This window comes from Larus michahellis, chromosome 10 (genome assembly GCF_964199755.1).
Source record: "Larus michahellis chromosome 10, bLarMic1.1, whole genome shotgun sequence".
NCBI lineage: Eukaryota > Metazoa > Chordata > Aves > Charadriiformes > Laridae > Larus > Larus michahellis.
Genome location: NC_133905.1, coordinates 10,726,307 through 10,748,847, shown reverse-complemented (window position 1 = coordinate 10,748,847; position 22,541 = coordinate 10,726,307). Strand labels below are relative to the sequence as shown.

The 22,541-nt window shown below is 45.2% G+C and overlaps 1 protein-coding gene across 2 annotated transcripts in view; it reads left to right on the top strand.

The window, feature by feature from the left end:
* Positions 1-1,130: 1,130 nt before the first annotated feature.
* FRMD4B (FERM domain containing 4B) overlaps positions 1,131-22,541 on the top strand; it is a 144,364-nt gene continuing 122,953 nt past the window's right edge. Inside the window, exon 1 of one of the 2 annotated variants that reach the window (XM_074602806.1) lies at positions 1,131-1,266. In XM_074602806.1, coding sequence (XP_074458907.1) covers positions 1,249-1,266 — 18 coding nt within the window. In that variant the 5' untranslated portion in view covers positions 1,131-1,248. Of the gene's footprint in view, positions 1,267-9,636; positions 9,708-22,541 lie in introns of those variants that run through there. The other variant, XM_074602807.1, reaches the window with a different exon arrangement.

Sequence of the window (22,541 nt, the reverse complement as noted above, 5' to 3'; positions counted from 1 at the left end):
CTCACTTTTATTCTTTCGATCTAGGTTCCCCACTAGTTTGGTACAGATAAAGGAGGTTAGAGGGAAACCAGCAAGGACCTGATGACAATTTAATCACTGTGGTGATTACCATGTGGTAATTAAAGGCTTGCTGCTGTGAGATGCTGTATACTTTCAGTGCCTTCACAGACGAGTTTTTCTACTGGTAGCAGATAGTCTTTTCTAAATGCACAGGGTGGGATTTTCAAAAGCATGCGTAGGAGCCCAGGTAACTTCAGTTTTAATGAGGCAGGTGCTTCTGGATAATGTCTGGAAGCTCCATCATATTGTGGTCTAACCAGAGATTTTGTTTGTTTGTTTATAAAGTATATACAGACGTAAATGCTGCTCCTCTTGCAGACATAAAAAAAACTATCAAATACAGCCTTCCATGCTAACTTGCATGGGCCAGAAAAAAAACCCCAAAATCTTTCTTCTGGTTTTAAACCATACTCTGAATTGCAAGAAGAGAATAAAATGAGGCATACTCTAGTTCAAGTAGTCTCATTGCAATGCCTCCTGTCTCTGTGAAGCAGTTAGACTGCCCTGAAGTCACATGTTAAAAATCACAGCTGGCTTTAAGGGCTTTTTCTTGATGTGGCCTACTGTCCCCCCACCCTTCTCATACACAGACACCTTCTGTGTTATCTCAGTCCTCCCTGACACACGCTTTTCTGCCCTCTTCTTTAAACCTTCTGGAAGCGGAGATGCCTACAGTAGCACGTAATGGAGACGAGTATTTGCAGAAAGTGGAGAGTCTATTCTGACTGTGGAACCAGCTTTAAAATCACTGTATGAAATTGTCCAGAATTGTTTTGAAAGGGTCTCTGACAGGGCCCCCTCCCCCCCCCGCCCCCCCCAGTGTACTAATTAGCCTTAATGGCCCTGAGCAGCCTCATCTGGTGCCTCCACCCACTACCATGGGCCCAGGAGCCCATTTAAACTCAGCTGGGGACATCTAGTTCTTCCTCTGAGGCACGTTGGAGCAGTGTTGGTTCCCAGCTCCCTCCTATGTCTGGCTGTGGACCCCAGCACAGAGACTGAATTCCCTCCTTAACCATGGACCTGCCTCCTCCATGACTTTGCTTCATGATCTGGACTCCCACCTGAAGCTGGTCACCAGCTCTGGGCCCACATCACTGAGATACCAAAGGGCTGAGCCCTACTCTGCTGTGGTGCTATGCTCTGCTCCATGTCCCTTAGGGATCTGCTGTCCCTCTCCACTGCCTGATGATCTCTTTGTCAAAGGTAAGATCAACTATAAGGAATCTTTCCACAGCAAATGCTTTCCTAACTTGTTCTTTAAACCCTACTGAGCATTTTTGCTACTACTGCACTATAGAAGTGAGGTTTTGAGAGTATGTTGCTGATGCCATGTCTGGAGGCATCATGGAGTTCAGCTTAACTCATGGCTTTGGTGAGCTTCATACTAATGTTTTTTCATTGATGTTGTGTGGTTTACACAGAGAATTTGAATCATAGGGTAAATGTATTGCTAAAATGTGGCTTAGATGATGAGCTTTTGCCATGGCCATTCTTACTGTGTTTTTTGGAGAACATTTAACATGTGGTTTTATCTTCATGGAGTTATAGGGCATTGTCCTTTAAATCACACATGAGTTTCATGACAAGCATGCTTGTAGGCTTTGTCCCTTGATATATGGAGAGGCTGAGACTCTCCATGAGCGTAATTGCGTAGTTGACTTTCATCAGAAGTCATTTCTGAGTACCCATGAAGAGCACTCTGGAGGCTGAGAGCATTAATGGAAGGTCAACAAGTTCACTTCAGATGGCTCAGGGTTAGAGTCTGATCTAGGTTGCATTACTGAAGAGACAAAGCAAATCTCATGGGCTAAATGTCACTGTTCCCCCTTGACACCAGCATAACAAAGCTGGAATGTACCCTTCAGAGCAGTTTCAGCTCTTACGATCAAATAAACAGGATCCAACAAGCAGGACTCTGTCTGTCAGAATTATGTCTGTTGACCCTCTTGTATTTTTAGCTGATTAAATGCCTCTAGTGTTATGCTATTTTCCATCTTAACGTGTCTTCCTAGACTGGCCGGTGGAAAGGCAAAACAAAAAGCCCTCACATCAAACCCCCATGTAGCCATCAAGATATGCCTGACAGCCAGCAGAGTAGCTGTGCTTCTGGTTCATGGCTGTCAAATGTGCCCGGAGATAGAAGCAACGTAGGCTCAAGCTCTGGCCCTGATATAGAACTAAAGTAAGTGTAAAGCCATTCTTTTCTTGAGGCATCAGAAAAAAAGTCTGACAGCCCTTCCCCAGTGAGCAAAGAAAATCACAGGACAATAAAGTGGTGGAGGACAGGCTTGGGCACACTGTAAAATATTCTGTAGAAAGAGAAACTATAGGTGAAGTTCTAAGACCATTTATTCTATGGTAGGATGGAAGCTTAAACACAGTGTCTTGCAAGCGGCCTTTCCTCTGCGTCCCAGAAGTGCTGCAGTTACAGCCACTAACTCAGGTATCTACAGCGACTGTCCTCACAGCTTGCCCTGCCTGACCAGGAGTGATGAGCCTCCAGCAAACCGGTGCTTCAGGGCTGATGAGGGAGCCCCTCCAGAGCCTTATTTGATTAGTTTCATATATTGGAGTAGTCCATAGTGAGTCTCGTTGATGTTTGGGTCTCAGCTAGAGTTCAAAATATGTAGTTTAGCAAAGACTGAGGAGGACTGGGACTCAGGAGTGTCACTTTCTTGCTGGTCAGCCTGTTCCCCTTTCTGATCCTCAGCTATCTCCATCTATAAAAAAAATGAAGGAACAATTGATAAAAAATAAGGGACGTTGCTAATACTTATTTTTGTAATGTGCCTTTGGATCTCCTGGTGAGACAGAGTAGTGTTTCTATTAATACATGGCAAGGTCTATAGGTCCCCTTGGCATGAGAAGGACACACTTTAAATGATTTGGATAATGTTTTGAAATATGGGGGACACAACTCGAATCTTTAGGGGCTAATATGACTCCAGGAACAAATTGGGAAGTTGTTTTATAAGCATATCTTTAAAAACTAATGAATACTTCAAATTATTGTGAATGCACAAATTTATCAGGAATACAAATGTAAAAACTTTTTACAAATTCTGATTAGATACAAATATATAGGGATGCTGAGAAATGCTCAGAAGCAAAATCCCCTCTAGCATTAGTGGTGCTGCAGAGATAGGAGCGTGCGTCCTCTGGAAAGACACTCTTGCTCAACAGCGGTTAGGGGACCTGCAGTGATTGCTGGGTGAGGTACTGTGGCCTGTGGAGTGCAAAGTGGTCAGACAGAATGACTGTAACAAGCCACTCTGCACTTTGTAATCTGTCTTTAATTCTATGGAAACAATAATAGGATCGGTGAATAATGAAGCAGGAGAAATGCAAGAAAAGCCCAGTAGATTGTGCTATCAGCCATCAAAATAACCATCACTTCTCTGAGAACAGTTTTAGTGATAAATGGAGTAACACTTATGCCTTCGGCTTGTTTTCTCTGGTTATTATTGAGCACAGATAAGGGGAAGGTCTGTGAGAGCATGTGTAGGACCTGGGTGTGTTTCTTGTCCTGTTTTTAGCCTGCAGAACTGCCTCTTATCTAGGAACTAGAAACGTTAAGGGCCTGGAAACCAAAAACTTGAAAAATCGATCAGCTCCTTCTGTAGACTTTATCTGCAGTCTCTGAGCTCAGCTATTGTGTCGAGTCTGTGTGTAGGAGCCAGTATCTCATCTGCAATATAAATGGATGATCTGGGTAGATGGAACAGATCATTGCAAGCTCAAAGAATGGGTGTGCAGGGAGATGTGCAAGAGTAAAGCTCAGGTTCATCTAATTTCAGTCCCTCAGACTTGAGCATCAAAGTCAGTCTGAATGAAGGACAGAAAAGTGGGGTTTTATTGCCAAGTCTTTCCCTAACATGGGGAGACTAAAACTGGCAGTGGGACACTGGTTATAAGCATCGCTCATACATGTAGGAAAGAGCAAATGGTTAAAGTCATTACCATTTCTAATTGCCTTGTAGTATTTTAGAATAATATCTGCTAACAGAACCCCATTTAAATGAAAACTTAAGATTGTGCAGCAATATTTAAGAGATTATTTACTGTTGGATGTAATTAGCAACTCTGGGGTTTTTTTTGCCAATGTTTAAGTGACACTGTATTGATATAGTTTAGTGCTTTAGAATGGTATCAATGTATCCAAACTTAAGGCAAGGGGTAACTCAGAAATAACTTTTAAACCTGTAGGTTTGATCAATGAGCTTTTTAAAGCACAGGTATAGGCAGGACAACTTTTGTAAATTGTGTATGGACACATCATTTAATAAAAAGCAATAATTCAATCTGTTTCACTTCTGTTTGAGGCTGGGCACAGCCCCAAAAGCCCACTTTCTGGCACTTTGAAGGCTTAAATTTTAGTTACTTCTCTGCTAGTATGCTAAGACTGGACAAAGCTGTTTCTCATCTCCCAGTTTTCCCATCTGTAAACAAGGGAAAGTAACAACAACTTCCTTTGTAAAGCAGTTCAGGTCCCTCTGAACAAGCCAAGGTGCTGTTACAGAAATGCTGTAGCTTTAACCTTTTAAACAGTATGTTGAAAGCCCCTTTTGGTTGGGGTAAATAATAAGGGGCATTATTGAAACTGGACAGGGTACCACGAATTGTTATCTCAATAACCAACAAAATCCTTATTCCCAGGGATAATCCAACATCTGTTAGAGAATCTTCATGTTGCAGATCTCATTTCAGCCACAAATAAGGCAGGAAAGACCCTTTGTCAGGTAAGGATAAGAAAAGGCCTGCTGATAGAGGAAGGCTTCTCTCGGATGCGGTTGCCAACACTGAATGCATCCCACCCCCTCTAGTTGATAACTGCTGTTAAGGGAACCAGCTCGAAACAAGCCAATCAGGAAAACATGGTTAACTATTTTGGACAATACACAAGGAGCTACGCCTGAAAACTCAAGTCCTGTAATGGTGCAGAGGTGGAGGGAAGACACTTTCAGCCCTGTCCAGCTTTGCAAAATTGGCTGGTGTAAACAGGCTGCTCACATCAGGAGAGCGCTGGTGCCCCAGTGATATCCCAGGAGCCCCACGGAAAGCTGAGATTAAGCACGCTGAGCGTATCTGCTCAATTTGGGCCTTGGGCTTGAACCCTGGCATCTAGAAGCTGGCTTTGTAAGGAGTTTCTCAGGGCTCAGGTCTGCTGGTGTATTTTTATAACAACAATTTGTGTGTTTTGGCAGTTAAGGTAAATTACATCATTTTACTCTATCTTTCTGCATTTCATTTACCTCATTTCCTTTTCTAAAAATACACAAAAGTTGACTATTTGATGATATGAATCTAAAAACAGATAGAGAAAATCCAGCAACCCCTTGTCTTCCACTTCTTCATTTAAACCACACCAGCCACACAAATAGACGCTGCCTGCAAAAGGTCTTGATGAGGAACAGACCTCGGGATATTTTGGAGAAGCAAAGGAAGGAGGCAGGAAAGTAGTAAGGGGGGGGGGGGGGGCTTCAATTTTCTTTTCTTATGGAGGACAGTTGTGCTCAGGAGAGTGACCAGGTTGTCCCTGAGCCTTGTACAGCTGCCTGAGGAGCAGCTCTTGCCTGTCCTGGAGGCTCCAGTCCTCTTCATAATAGAAATGTGGGAAAACAGTTTGCACGAGCACAAAAGGAATATGTATGGTAAAGACTTTTCTATCTGGCTCAGCAGATCTGTTCTGAAAGAGGGGGGGAAAAAAAACCCTTGTAACTGGAAATCATTTTAGATGGGAGCATCCAAATTGAATTTTTTTTTTTCCCCTCCAGATTGAGTAGCTTTTAGATTCTGCATGTTCTGGTTTAGGTTTGGAACACAACAGGTGGCTTGTGGCATTTCTGGAGCTTATGTAAGGTGGCTGTGCGAATTTGGAGTTGACTATAGTCTACCTTGGATTGTTTCTAATATACTGCATGCCATACTGTAAAGGTTTATGCACATATTTGAAGCTCCACCACCTGCTTGCAAAAGGAATATGGATCACTTCCAAGCTGTTTGCTATCATTCTCTTCTGGAGGTTTGTGCTCCATTGCAGGTGCACAGCTTCAGTATGTGTGCTGGTCTCGGCTTTAGGACAAAACCAGCCAGTTTAACTGAAATCAGCAACAAAAGCATTTTGAGCTAAGCTGCCTGACTTTGCATGAGAGTATATTCTGGTTTTCCAGTTGGGCTACAAGGAAAGAACATCCAGTCATGAGAAGTGGTTTATTGCTGGAGGAGTAATCTTATTCTACCTCCAGAAGAACCTGAAAGGTTTTATCAGCATCAGCCCAAACAGCAACTCTCCCTGCAAAGCCCCCCAAAAACTGGATACCTGCTGCTGGCACAACTGGGAGAAGACTGGCTGTGCAGAGGACATGGAATACAGCAATTCTGTGCCTCACCACCACTTGACTGATGCTCATTTTAGGATTTCTATATGTCAGTGCCAAACTACATAAACAGCTTCTCTTTATTGGGGTCTCCCAGAAGAATGCTGCAATGGGTTAGACTAGAAGTCCATTTAGCCTGGCATTGCACTGTTCATCCTAAATAATAAATGATACCAGCTCTGGCAGTTTGTACAAATTAACATCAGCGGCAGATCTCAGCAGAGAGGCAAAGTACCCTTTTAAACATTAATAATCCTCCCTTGCTATAAAGGGATTTTGTGAAGAGCTATGGTCAGTGCTGGGGTCCGTCTCTCACATAAGGAAAGTAGCATAAATTCAGCCACTGTTTCCAAGAGACCTCTAACCCAATCTGACTTTCAGGTCCATAGGCTTTAGATACTTACTTAAGTTGATATCCAAAAAAATAATGTTTCAGGGCTAGGAATGTAGGGTGGGGTTTGTTTGGGTTTTTTTCAGACTGCCAAACCTTCAGGAAATAGATATGTTGACTAATTGTGCTGCAATGCATTTAATCTCTGGAGTTTTGAACTGTGTGAATAGCTGTTGGCCAAAGAAGGCAAAAAGGATTTTATTGTAAAGTCCTATTTTAAGTTCTGCTCCCCATCATGGACTAGAAGTGGGATTTCTCACTAAACCTGAGACATCTTAATGAGACATGTAGACTGAGCTAGAAAGTGGGATAAATTGTTTGTGGCTTGTGATGGGACCCCAGGCAAACCACATCTTCAGGTTCTTCACTCTGTGCTTGCTTTGTCTGGTCTCTCTGCTCTTGAGGACAAGAGACCTTGTGGATTTGTCAGACACCTACCACAATGGGGACCTGGTGTAGGTTGGCATTACGGGGTCAAGTGCAAAGCCAGCACAGGCTACTCAGCTGAAGAATTTTGCCCTGCATCCCTTCATCGATCACATCAGAGGGTCTTCTCTGCTGTCATGCACTGCTATCACTCATTTTCTGTATGTACTTGGTTCAGGTGCATCTGCACTATTTTCTGCAAGCTTTTGATTTTATTATAATACAGCTATAAACCAGATAAAGAGCATTATTTTTTTTCCAGCTACTATAAATATTGGCTGACCTTTCTTGTTCACAGGAAGCTCACTCCTCTGTCTCTAGACTTTGATTTAGGATTATTTGTGGCAGGCAAATGGATGCATACATCACATCAAAATATCAGTCAGTGTAATTTCCCCTAATGAAGCACTACATGCAGGAAGGAGGGTATGGTGAATTTTAACAGTTGAAATAATAGGTAGTGTTAGAATTTCTTGTGATATGGAACAATCTTTTTAGGGAAATTGCCTACTGGCTGTTCATCTTCTGCAGTACAGAGCCTGCTGGGGGATGGCAATTGATGATAGCTGGAAATTGGGCAGGGATGAGACTACGGGTGTAGTGGTACATGCAGAAGTAGCTAAAATCACCTGCTTGGTATTTCCAGGGAGCAGATAAACTCTCTGTTGTGTGACTGTGCAGGGAACTTGTAAGATCCTGCGGGTAAAGCAGGCACTAAGGATCTGTAAGATGCAGGGTATACAGGAGAAAGCTTTGGATGGTGATGTGTAAAACCAGTGACCTGGAGTTATTGCATCACTTGTGACTTGTGGCAACTTGGAGCAGGAGAGGCAAATGTGGCCACCTTCCTGGCAACAGGAAACACATCTGGGAGCTTCTCAGTCCCCCAAACTACAACTACAACAAGACAAGGAAGGGAAAAAAAAAAAAGCCAGGGAAGTCAGATGGTGGCAAAAACCAAGCATGGAGGCCCTCGGGTGTAAACTGAAATGAGGGAAGAGAGGCAAGAGATTGAGTTGGATGAAAAGTATTAGCCTGACTGATGCAGCAAGTACCAGGAGAGTATGAATAGATCACTGCTAAAATGGCGTGGATGCAATGTAGCCAAGGAATCCCACATGAGGAGAGCTGGAGATGTATGCAAAATACGTAAGCAAATCAAGGTGTGTTTAATCCTCTGCTTTAAGAAAAGCTCCAGGTAGTTCGCTACTGTAGATGTGACAAATAGGAAGATCTGGCGTTTCTGGGGCTAATAACCGCTATTTGATATGAGGATTCTGGGGGGGGAGGAATAATCCTATTTACCTAGGAGGATCTTGTGATCATATTAATTTTGGTTAAGTGAACTAACAAGGATTTGTGTAACTTCTGGAAAAAACAGCAGCATATTTCTTCATGGCAAAGTACTAGACCGAATTTCCTCACAGCACAATTGCTGTTTCAGCTGCAGTGATCTGTTTTGTGGAATACGTAGCACTTGCTATGGTGCTGCTCACTTCAAACGGCAAGCCTGGTTTCTAACATCATTTGCCAGCACCACCAGTTTATCCCACAACCCCCAAACAATACCCAGGCTGCAATTCATCACTGTACTTTAGACAGCCCATTTCCATATAGTAATTAGAAGCCTGCATTTGTAACATACCAGCGTGGATATTCGCGAACTAATTTTTATTGTTCTGCTTCACATTGCAAGGATGACAAAGGGCCCTTATGACAGAGGTAGCTGGATTTGGGCCAATCCAGACCCCCTTCCCGTTGCCCTGTAGAAATATCCGTGTACCATCCAGGAGGAGATGACACACGTCTTCTGCCAGTATCGTGAATTGCAGCCGGGAGTAAATCAGAGGCAGGGGGAGGACCCACAGCGGCTCTGGGGACGCCGACCCGGGGGGAATTGTTGACCACGCTTGTTTGTGGGGAGCGGGGCTTAACCCGTCCCTCCGCTGCTCGGCTGTTGCTGAAGTTGAGGAGGAGGATGCTCCAACTCCCCCGTGTCGTGTCCCCCCCTCCCCCCCCCGCGCTGGGAGGCGGCTGCGGCGCTTTGTGCGGGCTGAGATCGCGCCTGCACACGCACGGATGTAAACACGACCTGAGCATCCATCGCCGCCGGGTCTGGTGCTGCTGGGAGGGGCTGCGGATCCGTTGGAGGGGTGGGGGGGAGCGGGGTCCCGGCAGCCAGGGGCGGAGCTGCCCCTCGCCACCCGCCTCGGGGGGCAGCGCTCCCGCTCACTCCCCCGGTGCGGGGGGGAGCCGGGCCGGCGCTAAGCCCTGCCCCGCCGGGCGTGCGGGACCCGCCGGCGCTAAGCCCTGCCCCGCCGGGCGAGCGGTGAGGAGCCGGCGGTCGCCGCGGGGGTGGATGCGAGGGGCCGGGCGGGGCGGGCCGGGCTCGGCGGGCGGCCGCCAGCCGGGCAGCCCGCACCGCTCCGCACCGCGCAGCCCCAGCCAAGGTAAGGGCCGGGGCGGGCACCGCATTGTTCTCCCTAGCGGAGCCGGGGCGGGGGGGGGGATGCGGGGGCACGGCGCGCCCATCCCTGGCCGCGGGGTGGGAGGCGTGAAGATGCGGGGTCCCCCCCCCGGCTGTGACAAGGTGGTGGTGGGGGGACAAGGCACGGCCACACCCAGGCGGGAGCGGCGGTGGGGGGCCGGGTGCTGCCCGCACGCCCCGTGTCCCGCTTGGTTGAAGTTCGGTCTCTGGCAGAGCAAGGGACCGCTTAGGAAAGCAAACCTGGAAGCTCTTGGCGTGGGGGATTAAATTCCCAATGAGGAGCCGAGTGTCGGCTCGGGCGATGGCAAATATTTGCTGGTTTCCGGACAATGAGTGCCGCTTGCGGACTGGGGGGTCCGAGGGCTGTTCCAGCTCCCACCCCAACTTAGTCGGCCAAGCAGGAGGGGCTCCGCCGCCGCTGTCATCCTGCCCCTCCAAGGCAGGAGCCGCGCCGTGCTCAGCCGCTGCCCGGGATCCGTCAGGGCTGTGAACAGGCACGTTTGGACAGACAGACGGACGGACGGACATCCCTGCCGGAGCAGGGCCCCTCCGGGAGAGCCCAGGGCCCTTCCTCTGCCTTTGTTACCCTTGTTTGCCTCCCCGGCTTGGCCTCGCATCCTCCCTTTCGCCGAGAATAGCCCCTTTCCCGGTATTGTTCTCGGTGTGTTTCCTTTCGCCTCTCTCTTCCTCCACCCCTCCTTAGCCACGGGTCCTCTGCGGACATGATACCCTGACACACGTTTTCCTTCTCCCATATCTAGTTTTTTAAGTCCAGACTACTTGTTTTGAGAAAATTCTCCTTTTTACTGAGTGCAACAGCCTTGTTTCAATTTGACTCAAACTGCCCTTACATGGGTTTGAACTAAATTGAAATAAACTTCACTTAGAACCTGCTGCATAATGAGGATGAGATTTCTGGTTGCGTATGTATGGTTCTATATAAGTTTAAATTATACTAATCACTGTGTGCTTGTAGACTGGGCTGTCTAACCCAGCCATTGATATGATGTAAAATAACAATGCTTTACCTTTGACCTTACTGCTCCCTTTGGGTTTTTTTTTTTGTTTTTTATACATGGGATTAGGTGGTCCTTGGCTAAATGAATGTAGCTTTGTTGAATGTTGAACGCACTGTTCCTAGAAAAAAGTTTCAGCGTGCCTGTAGTGGCTGGAGGATGAGATCTAGGGAGAGGCCAGGTTAGGAGCTGCTTAGACTAATGTCTCCAAAAGAGTCCAGTCCCTATCTTCTGTAGCATATTGGTTTTCAGTCTTAGATCTATTTGACACTGGAATAGGCTGCCCAGGGAGCTGGTGGAGTCACCATCCCTGAATGTGTTTAAGACTCGTTTAGATGTGGTGTTAAGGGATATGGTGTAAGGGAGAACTTTGAAGCTGATGGTTGGACTCGATGATCCCAAGGGTCTTTTCCAACCTAAATGATTCTATGATTCTATGACAGTGTTTGCACGTCTCTGCTGGAACAGAGGGCAGTGCATAGCTGCTGTCTGGGGGACTTGTTGGCTTTTCCTTTAGGGGATTGTGTTCTTTAAGCTCTGCCTTTATTTAGAGTTTTGCCTAATGGGAAGCAAAGAGCAGCTGAGCTCATTCTTGTAACTTTTGCAGGATTCCCAATAGCCGCAGTGAAAGAGTCAAGTCTTTAATCAATTTTTACTTGGCTATTACTTGGGAAATCTTTGAGCAGCTGCAGGGGCACTGGCTGGAGAGCCGTGTCTGCAGGCTGGGAGAGACTGCAGTGCTTTACTTATGCCTAGTTCATACAGAGGCAGGAACATAGACTTAGAAAAATGTACCTGTTTTCACTTGTGTACTTTGCTTATTAAAAATTATTTTCTTGAAGCTTTTCTTTTTCTCTTGTCTTTTTTTTTCTTTTAAGAGCTTATTCTGCAGAAGTTACCAATCCTTGCCTTGGAAAGATTTATATTGCCTGCAACTGCCTGAATGTCAAGGTTTAGTCTATTACATAGAGATTCATCTTGCTGATTTCCTTGGACTTTCATGGGTGCAGCTATGTTGGATTTGGATCTTTTTTGTTTGATTCTGATGTATTAAACGTATGAAAACCCTTACTAAGAACGTGCACTTCAGTCCATTAGAAATGCATGTCATCTTAGTCAAAAGGTGGGGATTGTACAGAAACCTTTCAATGTGTTAACAAGCCCTGTAATCCCATAATTTTTGAAAACATGACAGAAGGGAATGAATTCCTGTGGTCTAACATGCAGGTGACCATTTTTCTGTGGTTTACTGTGAGGATACTGGGTTCGTATTCACTGAAGCTAGAGTGTTTTCTGGCTAGTGAGAAGAAATTGTTGTTTAGTTCCCCAGAGTAAAGGCTGTGAATGCATCTCAGCTATAGAAATGAGGGCTCTTTCCTAGGCTTTGTGCTATAACATTAAAAACACCCCCTACCACCACTGCCACCTATAACTTATTTTCAGTGCATGTTAAGTTCAGTCTTGTGAATGCATGGAAGTGAAGTGTGGCATGAAAAGACTCCTGTGAGCATGGCTCTGTCACCACTGTGGGACTCAGCTGATGTGGCCATGGATGGGTATTGGTGGAGGCAAGTCAGCCCTCAGATCCTGGTAATTAAAGCAGAAGAAGGTAAAAAGGAGGCCCACTGCAGGGCTTACATAATTTTCAAAGAGCTCTTGTGTATTTTCTGTATCCTATTTTCTTCCTCCAGTGCTCCTTAGCATCTATTGAATGGCAGGGGGATAGAGGGAAGGACCTGGATAAATGGAGTATTCTGGGATCCGAGGATTCTGTTCGTGCCTGTTGTACCTTCCCAGGCAAATGGTGGGCTGATGTGTCAAATCCATTTGCAAGTGGTAGTATAAATTAAAGCTGGGGGATAAACAGGTTAGAAGGTTAATGAGATGTCTGAACTTAATTGATTTTCCATACAAATTGGCTATAGTGTCTTTTGTTTACTTTTTTCCCCCTCCCTGGGATGCTATGTTACAGCAGTTACATGAATATAAGGAGGAGCAAAAGGGGTGGGGGAGTCATGGCTATTTGGAAAACATGGCTAGGAAACCTTGGCCATGGTCCTTAGGGTGGGCTGACAGGTGATTTCAGTCAGAGGAGGACCTGGCACCCCTGTGTCTTCTGGGTCTCAGTGCCATGGATCGATGACGGTGATCGTTGAGCCACAGCCAGCAGCATGCCCTGGCTGTTACACAGAGCTGTAAAATCCTAGGGTTAATAGAAACTTTTGAATTAGATGTGGTATGGTACAAGCTAGCCAGGAAGACCAGCAGAGAAGGAGCTCTAATGCAGTGTAAAATGATTTCTAGGTCCTAAAGTTGTCAGGCAGCATCCCAGACAAGGTGGCAGTACTCTTCCTGTAAGCCTGTGGCTAGCTTTAAAATCTAGAGTAGTGGAAGGGGGAGGATGGCTGATTACTTAATATGTTGATTGTATTCATCTAACTGGAAATGCCTGACTTAACACTCAGATAAAGGAGAAGATGTTCAGGCCATCAATTTTTGGTCTTTAACTCTGCTGTGTAGATTTCTGTTTCTATTGGGAATATAATTGAGTTTGTGATTGGAGCCACCCCAGGGCCGTGGGAGGAGCTGAGATCCTTCCAGCTCAAGTCATTCCTCCGCAATGCTGGTGTCGTTCAGTGCTTCTTCCCCTCCATGCTGGTTTCAGCTGACAGGTTTGACTCGGGAGTAGACATGGGTTGGCAGCATCAAGGCTCTGCCTTTCTGTGGCTCCAAGCTGGGTGGCACAGCCAGCCCAGGGAAGCAGCGTGCTGGGAGAGGAGCTGACTTTGGAGATGCTCCGTGTCATCCTTCCCAAGAATGGCATGGGGAAGGAAAGACATTGTGTGTTCGTTGAGTGGCAATAAAAGTTACAGCTCTTCCTGAGCTGACTTGCTGTGAGGCCTTGTGATTAAATCACATTTCAGACTTTTGCTCTTGGATTATATACCAAAATCTGAAAAATAAAATAGTGAATTCTCTAAGGGGCTAATAGTAGGTTTTGACTTATATTCTGGGTTTTTTTTTTCCTAACTGGAGTACCACAATGAAATGGGTTTGTGTTTAACATGGAAATTGATTGAGGAGCAAATGTGAAGAGTTGCCTGCAGACAACAGTTTTCATAAAGCAGCCATATTTTGTTTTAAGGGTTTCTGAGCAGCCGAGGACAGCTGTAGAGCATACGCAACTACATGAGAGATAAAGAAAGATCAAGCTTTTTAGATAACTGCATCATCACAGGAAGGACCGATTGATGGGAGGCATGGGCTTGGCACCTCCGCGTTTGTAATCAGGCTTCAGATGATAAACCAGCACATGCCATATGCTGCAAGATTGGTCAATACTTAAAACTATTTGCTGAGAATATGATTAAGTCAAGAGTCAAGTGCAGTAAGTAGGTCGCTGGGCATCATTGATAAATGAGCTAGGTCCTTATCTTGTGTATGTCACCAGCAGTATTGTATGACAACGTTTAGTTGTAAGAACAATTCCTTGGCCGGCTTAGAGCGTGTATATCTATTTTTTAACAGGCTGAGCAGTTTGCATCCGATGTAATGGTGAAAAGCCACAGGGAAAGCTGCTATTGTTTGGTTGCAGCCATTTCAAAGCATTAAGCCTTCCTCTTGCCCCCAGTTGTGATGCATCAGTGCTTTCAGCAATGGTTAACAGTTCTGTGGTTAAATGGTATAGGTCATAGAAAGCAGGGATTTTTGTTTTCTTTTGCTATTTAAAACAACACAACAAACCATCAAACTGTAGTTCCTTCAGAATTGTAGTAATTTCTGGAAAACATAGGCTGCACATTGAATACATGCAAACTGTAATTTCAGTCCTTTGTTTTCTGTGTAGTCTGTTTACAGGGCGACGTCGGGATAGGATATACTTTTATGTGACGGCCTCTTTGTTTAGAGACTAAACTCCTAGTAGGTCAGCTGTACATAAAGCTGACAAGAGCTTCAGATTTCCAGCAGTTGTCAAAACTTCAGCGCAAGGGAGAGGGGATGCTGAAGGGGGAGAAGAAATGCAGTTCTGCTGGGGTTATCTGTCAGTTTAACAAACTGTTATAAAAACTGTTGTCCAAGAATGTTTGCCAAGATGCCCCAGAACTCACATGTCTGAAGTCCCAATCCACCCGGCTCCTTTCACTCCTCTGCCCGGACAGGATTGATCACTGCTACACTCCTGTAGTTCAAAGCCGAATTTTTTTCCAAACCCTTTAGGTAATGTTTTTGAGATCATATGATCTAGTTACTGAACCACAAGAATCGTTTCAGCCACTGCTTGTTGGTCTTGGAGCAAGTGATCAGTTATTGATCAGCAGTGATCAGTTCAGATTGTTGCAGCCTGGTCGCACTCCGCTGTGTGGCCCTGCCTTCGCAGTGGGAGATGGGTGTCCAAAACCCTTTCTAATATGAGTTTAAAAGAAAAAAAAAAAAGTAGCCCTACAGTTTTTCTCATGCTAATATTTGAGCTATCTTTAGTTCCTTTGAAAGAGAGTTCCATAGACTGGTTAATCTCCCCATATATAAATCCCTTTCATACAATTAATCCTTTATTTTTTTTCTCAGATCCCAGTGTAGGGGAGAGGTGGTTTTAGAAACAAATCCATTTACCTTGTGTTGCATTGAAAACAACTCCCTTTTACTTGAAAGCAGAAACAAAACAAAAATACAGACACATTTTTCTGCAAGTTCTTGATTATTATTGCTGTATGATGTTAAAATAAGATTTCAGAATTATTCTCTCCCCAAAAACTTATCAAGAAAGAGGCTACTTTCAAGGCTTTGAATCCTGAAAAATCTTACAGAAAATCAAGTGGCAAAAGATGCAGAATCGATGATGAGCTCTTGACCTTCTTGAAGTTAATGGCAATCTTAAAGCCAGTATTTCGTCTGGAGTTTGAATTAAGTATCTCCTTGGAAATACTGTATTTATGCGCTTTTAGAGATGTGGAATTGCAGAGTTTTACTGAAATACCATTTCCCAGGTGTTGCAGCTTTATTCATAAATGATCCAGCGGATTCTCCCCTTGCCCTGTGAAGTGAAGCATAAGATTAGGAAACAGGGTCCTGGAACATTTCAGTTATTTTTAAATAATAAGTAAAACAGCATCAGCAAAAGTTGTGCATCCTTTTCCTTCTTTCCCAACAAGTCCTAGGAGGACTTGGAGAGACATTAGAAGTATCTCTGGGCAGAGACCACTTTCTCTAGTTTAGAAACAAGTCTGAAACTAACAAAAATAATCAGTGGATATTTTGGAGAGCATTTTCAGTTGAGTCAGCCTGCCCTGGCCCTGAGAACTCAGCCGAGGCTGTTGCTTTTAGTCAGACCTGGTGGAGTAGTTTCATATGACAATGCTTGATGTGATCACTTCTTTGGTTTAAGGCTTGTGTAAGGGAGAGGTGGAGGATGAGAGATGGTGTAGAAAGATGTAGGGTTGCTTTAGAGCAGGAAGCAAACCCAGGTTGGTAACAGGTAACTTCTTCCTCTAGAAAAGCAGGAGGAAGAGGAGGAGAGCAGCTAGGCAGGGTCATCGTTCTGGGCTGGGCACCACACAGAAGGCGGCTGCCATCTGTAATCTAGCCTTGGGATGAGATCATAATATATTGATGTATTTTATGTGACATAATATCTCTAGAGGCGTTGCAGTGCTAAATGTATAGGTTATGTGAATACAGTTGCTGCATCTGTCTTAACAGTCCTGCTTGGATGTTATGGAAAGCAGATGTACACGTGTTCGGTAGCTGTTGTGCGAGAGCTGTGACTGAATCAAACCAGTAAAGAAAGCAACTCTTATAAAAGGTAAAATGTCTTAAATCTCAAAAGATTTAAAATAAAAAAGGGTGCGTGTGTAAGATTAACCCTTGACATGGTCTGTCATGCTGTTTGTCCCCGAAGGCGATAATGATGGAAAATGTGCGTCTGGAGCTCAGGAAGTGTCTCCAAAGTGTCCCCAGTGCACAGAGATAGCTGCAGATGTCTAGTCATTTGGGGTTTTCTCCGTCTTACTTTCTTCTGACATTTTCTCCTCGTTCTATTTTAGTTTAGACTTCTGTTCCTAGTTTAGAAAACTACAAACCCCTCTGGGTTGAAGATCCAGCAATTTAAGCATATTTAACTCTGACACCGAGTTCCCTCTTGTGCATAATATGAAGGAAATGTCTTTGCAGGAATGCTGCATGAGAGCAGGGCCTGGCTAAGAGCAAATTTTAAATGACCAAAATTTTAATAATACTCTTTCAGTAAAATGACTGCACCACACATGAAAGCTGCATACGGAGCAGAAAGGTGAGGCGTGGGAAATGTGAAAGGATGTGCTGCAGTAGGAGTCTTTCTAATCTCTACCATATAACTCAATTTTACAATAAAATAGAATAAGCGTTTCAAATCACTTGTTCCTCCTCCAGTGTCAAAAAAGCTTAGCAGAGAGTTGACAGAACCTAATGTTTTAGCAACTAAAATACAACTGGCATTTATTGTAAGCATCCTTGTTAGTGGGTTGGAGAGATGTGTATATATCATGTAGCTGATGTACTAGAGATTCTGAATGCTGGGACTTGGTTCATCCTTCTGTCTTCCAAATATAATTTGGTTTTTTTATCTAGGTAACTGAAATTTTTCTAACTTTGCTGTTGTCTCAATCATCTTGAAAAATCTGTTACATCTCTAACTGATATAATAGTCTGTGTTCTTGTGCAGAGGAGAAAGTTTGGAGAAGGAACCTTTCCTAATCACTTCTCCAGCTCCACCTGATTTCACTTACATGGGAGGCAGAAATAGGAAGCTCCAGGAGGTGTCTGTTTGGCAGCCTCAGGGCTGATGCATTATCTGGCACAGAGCAAGCGATTATGTGTTTATCTGTCAGTATTTCCTAATGCTGGCCATGTGAGTCTGCCTCTCTTGGCAACAGCATAACTCCTTTTCCATATTTTAGCCTTCGTTGCACTTACAAGTAAATCGCATAACGGTTGGATATGAGTATCTGCTGGAAACAAGAGAGGAGTCACTTAATGACAGGTTTCCATGAAACAGAAGGTGAATAGAAGTTGAAATCTAATAAATGTGTCCTCGTTAGCTTGGGACATCCAGGGGACACCTGCAAACCTGTACAGCTGTTGTAGGCAATAGTGTGAACCTGATAAACACACTAGCGTCAAGGCTTCCTGTGTTTGTTGCTCTGATGAATCGATTATCACTGGGGGAAGGAGAGGAAAACCATGGGCACATGAGTGTGAGGAGGGAAGGTGGGGGTGTATGCTTACCTACTGGGGGGGTTACTGGTATGATAAAAGATCCTACTTATCCCTTGCAAACTTTGCTTGTCTTTAAAAACATTAGTGACCACTGCTTTAGTACTACAGACTTGCAGGAAGATTTGTTGGGACGCACCGCACTACCTGTTTTAATGATCTTTAGGGATGGGGGTTTCTTGCTTGTCCACCGTGGTCAAGGCGGGGATGTGGGTCCAAGACGTGGGTATGTGGTGGGTTTAGAAGGGAGAGGAAGGGCCTCCGGCATGTGTGTGTATAATCTAGATCTGCATGTGGAAAAAAAAATCAACCTGGAGGAAGAAGAAACCTGGGAGGAAAAAGGGAAAGGTCCTGCCATGGCGCGTGGTGTATCACATCTCAGTTTATCGTTAAACGAACAAGTTTCATAATAAAGGTATTTCAAGAAATCTCTAGGAAAAACTATTCAGCCAGGCTAAAGTAAGCTCCATCTTTAACCCCATTTTGGAGTATGTTGAAGGTATCTTGCTACCTTGAGTTAACTTGGCTGCTAACTTGGTTCCTTCCACTTCGAGCACTGGGGAGCTGCTGTTATAATTTTAACCCCCTCATTCTCAGCCTGAATTGCTTTTTTTTTTTTTTTCCTTTTTAACCCAGCATGACTAGCTTTGTTGCTTAATGGCAGAAACGGTTGTTAGCAATGCATTAACATCTCGACTTTCAGAAGTTACACCCTGTCACAGCGTCATATGCTTGTTGGGACAAGCTGCACCTCTTTTCTCCCTGTGAGAGCAATCCCTTCCCCTGCTTCAAACTCCCCCATAGTCCTTGAATGGAGCCTGGGCTGTGCAGCAGCTGAGATACGGTATGTTTATTTAACTAGATTTGAGTGTGTCATCTTTGCTTTCGACTAAACCATAGCTGCGTGGGATTTTAGTGGCATCAGGAATAAGCCTCCCAGTTTGCTTTAACAGTTGTTGTCTCCAGCTCTGCTGTGTAAGTAGAGGGTGGCAGGTTGTGCCGTGTGGCAGACTGTATGTCTGGCGCTTCCTCTGCAAAGTTGTACTTGTTTGGTTTTGTTTTCACATACTAGTGGTGTTCTGCAGTCCTGTCCTCCTAAAATAAAATGCGGGGGGAGGGAAAAAAAAAAAGTTGTCAACTAAGAACAGCTAGCCATGGGTGGGACTGAGCTGGGAAGAGCAGCCAGAGGAGAAACAAAAGCGAGCGGTGTTACATGAACGCAGTGGGGAGCAGCAAGTGTGGAAACGCTGCAGGGAATGAACTGCCTGGCGGCTTTTCCTTAGAAAGCTGCACCCGGTGAGTCCAGGTAAGTGGAAACTTAATCTGAGATTCCTATCCCAGACCATGGCTGTGCTGAGCGTGTGCAGCCTGGCTGAAGGTGGGGGGGAATGCCTTTACAGCTTCTGTGCCTATTTCTTTGTTTCAGTAAAGAAAGCTGTTGTTGTGTTATTCCTTACTTGTGCCAAAGCATGAAAATAGGCCTGGGAGATGTGGTCTGTTTTCTCAGCTGAGACCTGAACTGTGAAAACTGCAGGGAGAAATGCCGACTGCCCGGGATGGGGAGCAGGGTGGGAGGCTGCGGCGAGTCTCTGTTGTCTGAGTTTAACGGTGCAACTCCTACACGACGGCTCTTTTAGAGATGAGTCTTGTGATAGAGAAGTAGTTGTAGGCTCAAACCTCTGCTTTGAGCTGCTAGAAACTGCACTTAATGTTGTTTTTCTTTGATGTGCCAGTACTTTTTACAGTTGCGATCCAGCCTTTTAAGTCTTACTGCAAACTACTTGCCCAACTGACTGAGGCTTAGGTGTGTGGGTCAGTGTTGTAACAGCTAATGTTAAACAACAGTGGGCACACTTTACTCAGTGGTGGAGTGCCTTCAGTGCACAGCAGGGAGGTAGCAGGTTCCTGGGGGAGGAGGAAGGTGGAAGACTATGGTCTGACTGAGCTGCGGTGTCCTCCACACCCCTCCAACTACAGTGCTGTGGGACCTGGCCGTCACACACCTGGCAAGCTTCCCTCTGCCCATGTGGGTTTGTAGCCTCAGGCTGCAAAGCGGTGCTGTGCAGAACTGCCACCCATAACAAGGAAATGGCAAATGAAGCTATCTGCAAAAATTGAGATCCTGGTTATTTTCTCACAGGAGGAGTTTTATTTGCTTCCTTGAACTCAGGAGGAGACGATGGAGCTGCAGGGATAAACTCCAGCCATTTCCATTTAGAAGAACACACTGGTGGGCCTAGTGTGGTGTCTACTGGTGACACCATGGGCTGGGATGTTCCTGCAGCAGCCTGTTCACCCTACTAAAACAAGTAGTCAAGTAGATTGTTTTACACAACAAACTGAAGAGAGTAGGGGGAAAGCAGGATTTTTGTTTCCTGTGAGCTTCATACGGGACAGTATGGCATGCAGTTATAAAACACACCATATATGTATACTGTATTTTGCACTAAAGGGCTGTTGCAGGTGTTTCACCAGGATCATACTGTGCTTAAAATGGATTTTGCTGGCAACTTATTGTTTGTGCCTGTTGTCTTCTTCTGCAAAGCTTTTCTGGGTGAAAGTACCATCCTGGGTATGGCGTGACGGTAGCACTGGGGGTGCGCTGCAGGAGTGTGTGTGCATGAACGCTGAATGGAGAGGAGCGAGATCTCTGCCTGGTGCTCTCTCTGGCTGTTCCTCCCAGCACTTCCCAGTCCTGTACCCTGGAGCCATCAGACCCTGGGGACTCTCCCAGCTCTGGGGAGGGGGCTCAGGGCAGCTCCTGGGGCAGGTGGGAGTGGAAACTCCTGTTCTACAGGAGAAGATGTCTGATAACGCTCCAGGTACTACTCTGCCCGAAGCATCTGATATCTCGCGCTTCTGGAAGAGAATAAAAGGTTTGTGAGGAGGAGGTGGTGTCTGACTGGGAATTCTGTGGTAGGTGAATTGTAACACCTGTGTGCAGCCTCCTTTCTCCCTCTGGGGCTACAGCAGGTGTAAGAGTAGCTTTCGGCAGCAATGCCCACGGCCTCAGGCTGGAGGGGTTGTTATTTTAAGGCCGCACACCACACCCCATCCCTGGGATCTCTAATGGGCCCCTGCGCAGGCCTTGCCTGGGCCCACACAGCTCACGCCATACCCCCACGGGGCTCTGGGGGTGGCAGGGTCCGTCCTGATGCTGGTTGTCATGTTGGCTTAGTGTGGCCTACCCCCGAAAAAAGGAGGAGAGGCTCATGTGGAGTTAACTCACCTTAACTGGTTTCTCCATCTTGAGAAATTCTGCACGTTTTCGACCGCTGCCTTCATTTGTGGAATGTGAGAGGCTGTCCCGAGGCTCGTGACTCTAAATTCAGAGGTTAGTTCTGTGTGGAAGGATAAAGAAGGTGGAAGATGCTTGTGCATAGGGAGAAAAATCACGGAAAGCTAAAACCAAAGCAAAATCTGTGTGTTTTTTCTTTTTGAGGAGTTGGAAATATCTGCTTAAAGTAACTTCCTTGTTTTCGTGGTCTCTTATATGAGCTGGTTCTTGTAACGGGTGTGGTAACTCCTGGAGTAAATGATTTTGAGGGCTGCAATTCTCTTCACAGCACAGGCCAGGTCTGCAGATAAACATCAAAGCAAGAGGGGGTTTGCACAGGGCAGCGCAAAGAGATCCCATGATGAATATTTGAGTGCAAACCTGAAGGCTGGAGAACTGTTCAATATAGTGTAAGAAGGGGCGATAGCACAGAAAGCAGATACAAGCCTGCTTTGGGCTTGCTCTGTCTTAGGGAATTCTTCAGATAAAAATCACTGCCAGGCCCTAGAAAGTTGGTTTGAAAAAGTAACAAGAGTATTTGAGGCAGACCTGTGGCTTTAAAGCAGATTGATCTTGGAGCAGACATTCTGATGGCCTCCAAGGTGGTGGACTTTTTTGTGAATTTATAAATTAGTATAAAGTCAACATTAGTATCTCACTCCTAGTGGCTGGCCTGGGCTGTAAGAAATATGTTTGTGTGTGTAACTCTGTCCATGTGTAACTGTTTTGGTTGTCTTCTGGTTTATTGTGACTGTTTTGCTTCGAACAGCTTTTCTGTGCTACATCCTGATGATTTGGTATTGTGCCCAACGACACCAACGAAGGTGTTGGGTGAGGTATGGCACCTTACTCGATGCTGCTTTGTGCCCTTCTGGAGCACAAAAGGCTTTGAAAGCTTTGCATTCGCCATTTCAGTGTGTAATTATTTCAAGCAAGCGATTTCTCTCCAGTTGTAACACCTGTATCTAAGGGGAGGGTGGGGCAAGACAGGAAGAAAAATTAAATTAAATTCAAACTTACCACTGTGTAGTAAATTCTCAGTACAAATGATGGTAATACATTAGCAATGGCTTCACTACCATAAAGCATAGTTCTCTACATCCGGGGCACTTTTTTTACCTGCTAGAAACTTGAGGCATGGTTACAGCTACCCTTTTTGTCTAAATAATATAGTTTAGAGTAATCTTTTACTGGGATAAGTATGTCCACTGCGTGAATTTAACAATATTGATTAGCAAAGGACAAAATCACTTAA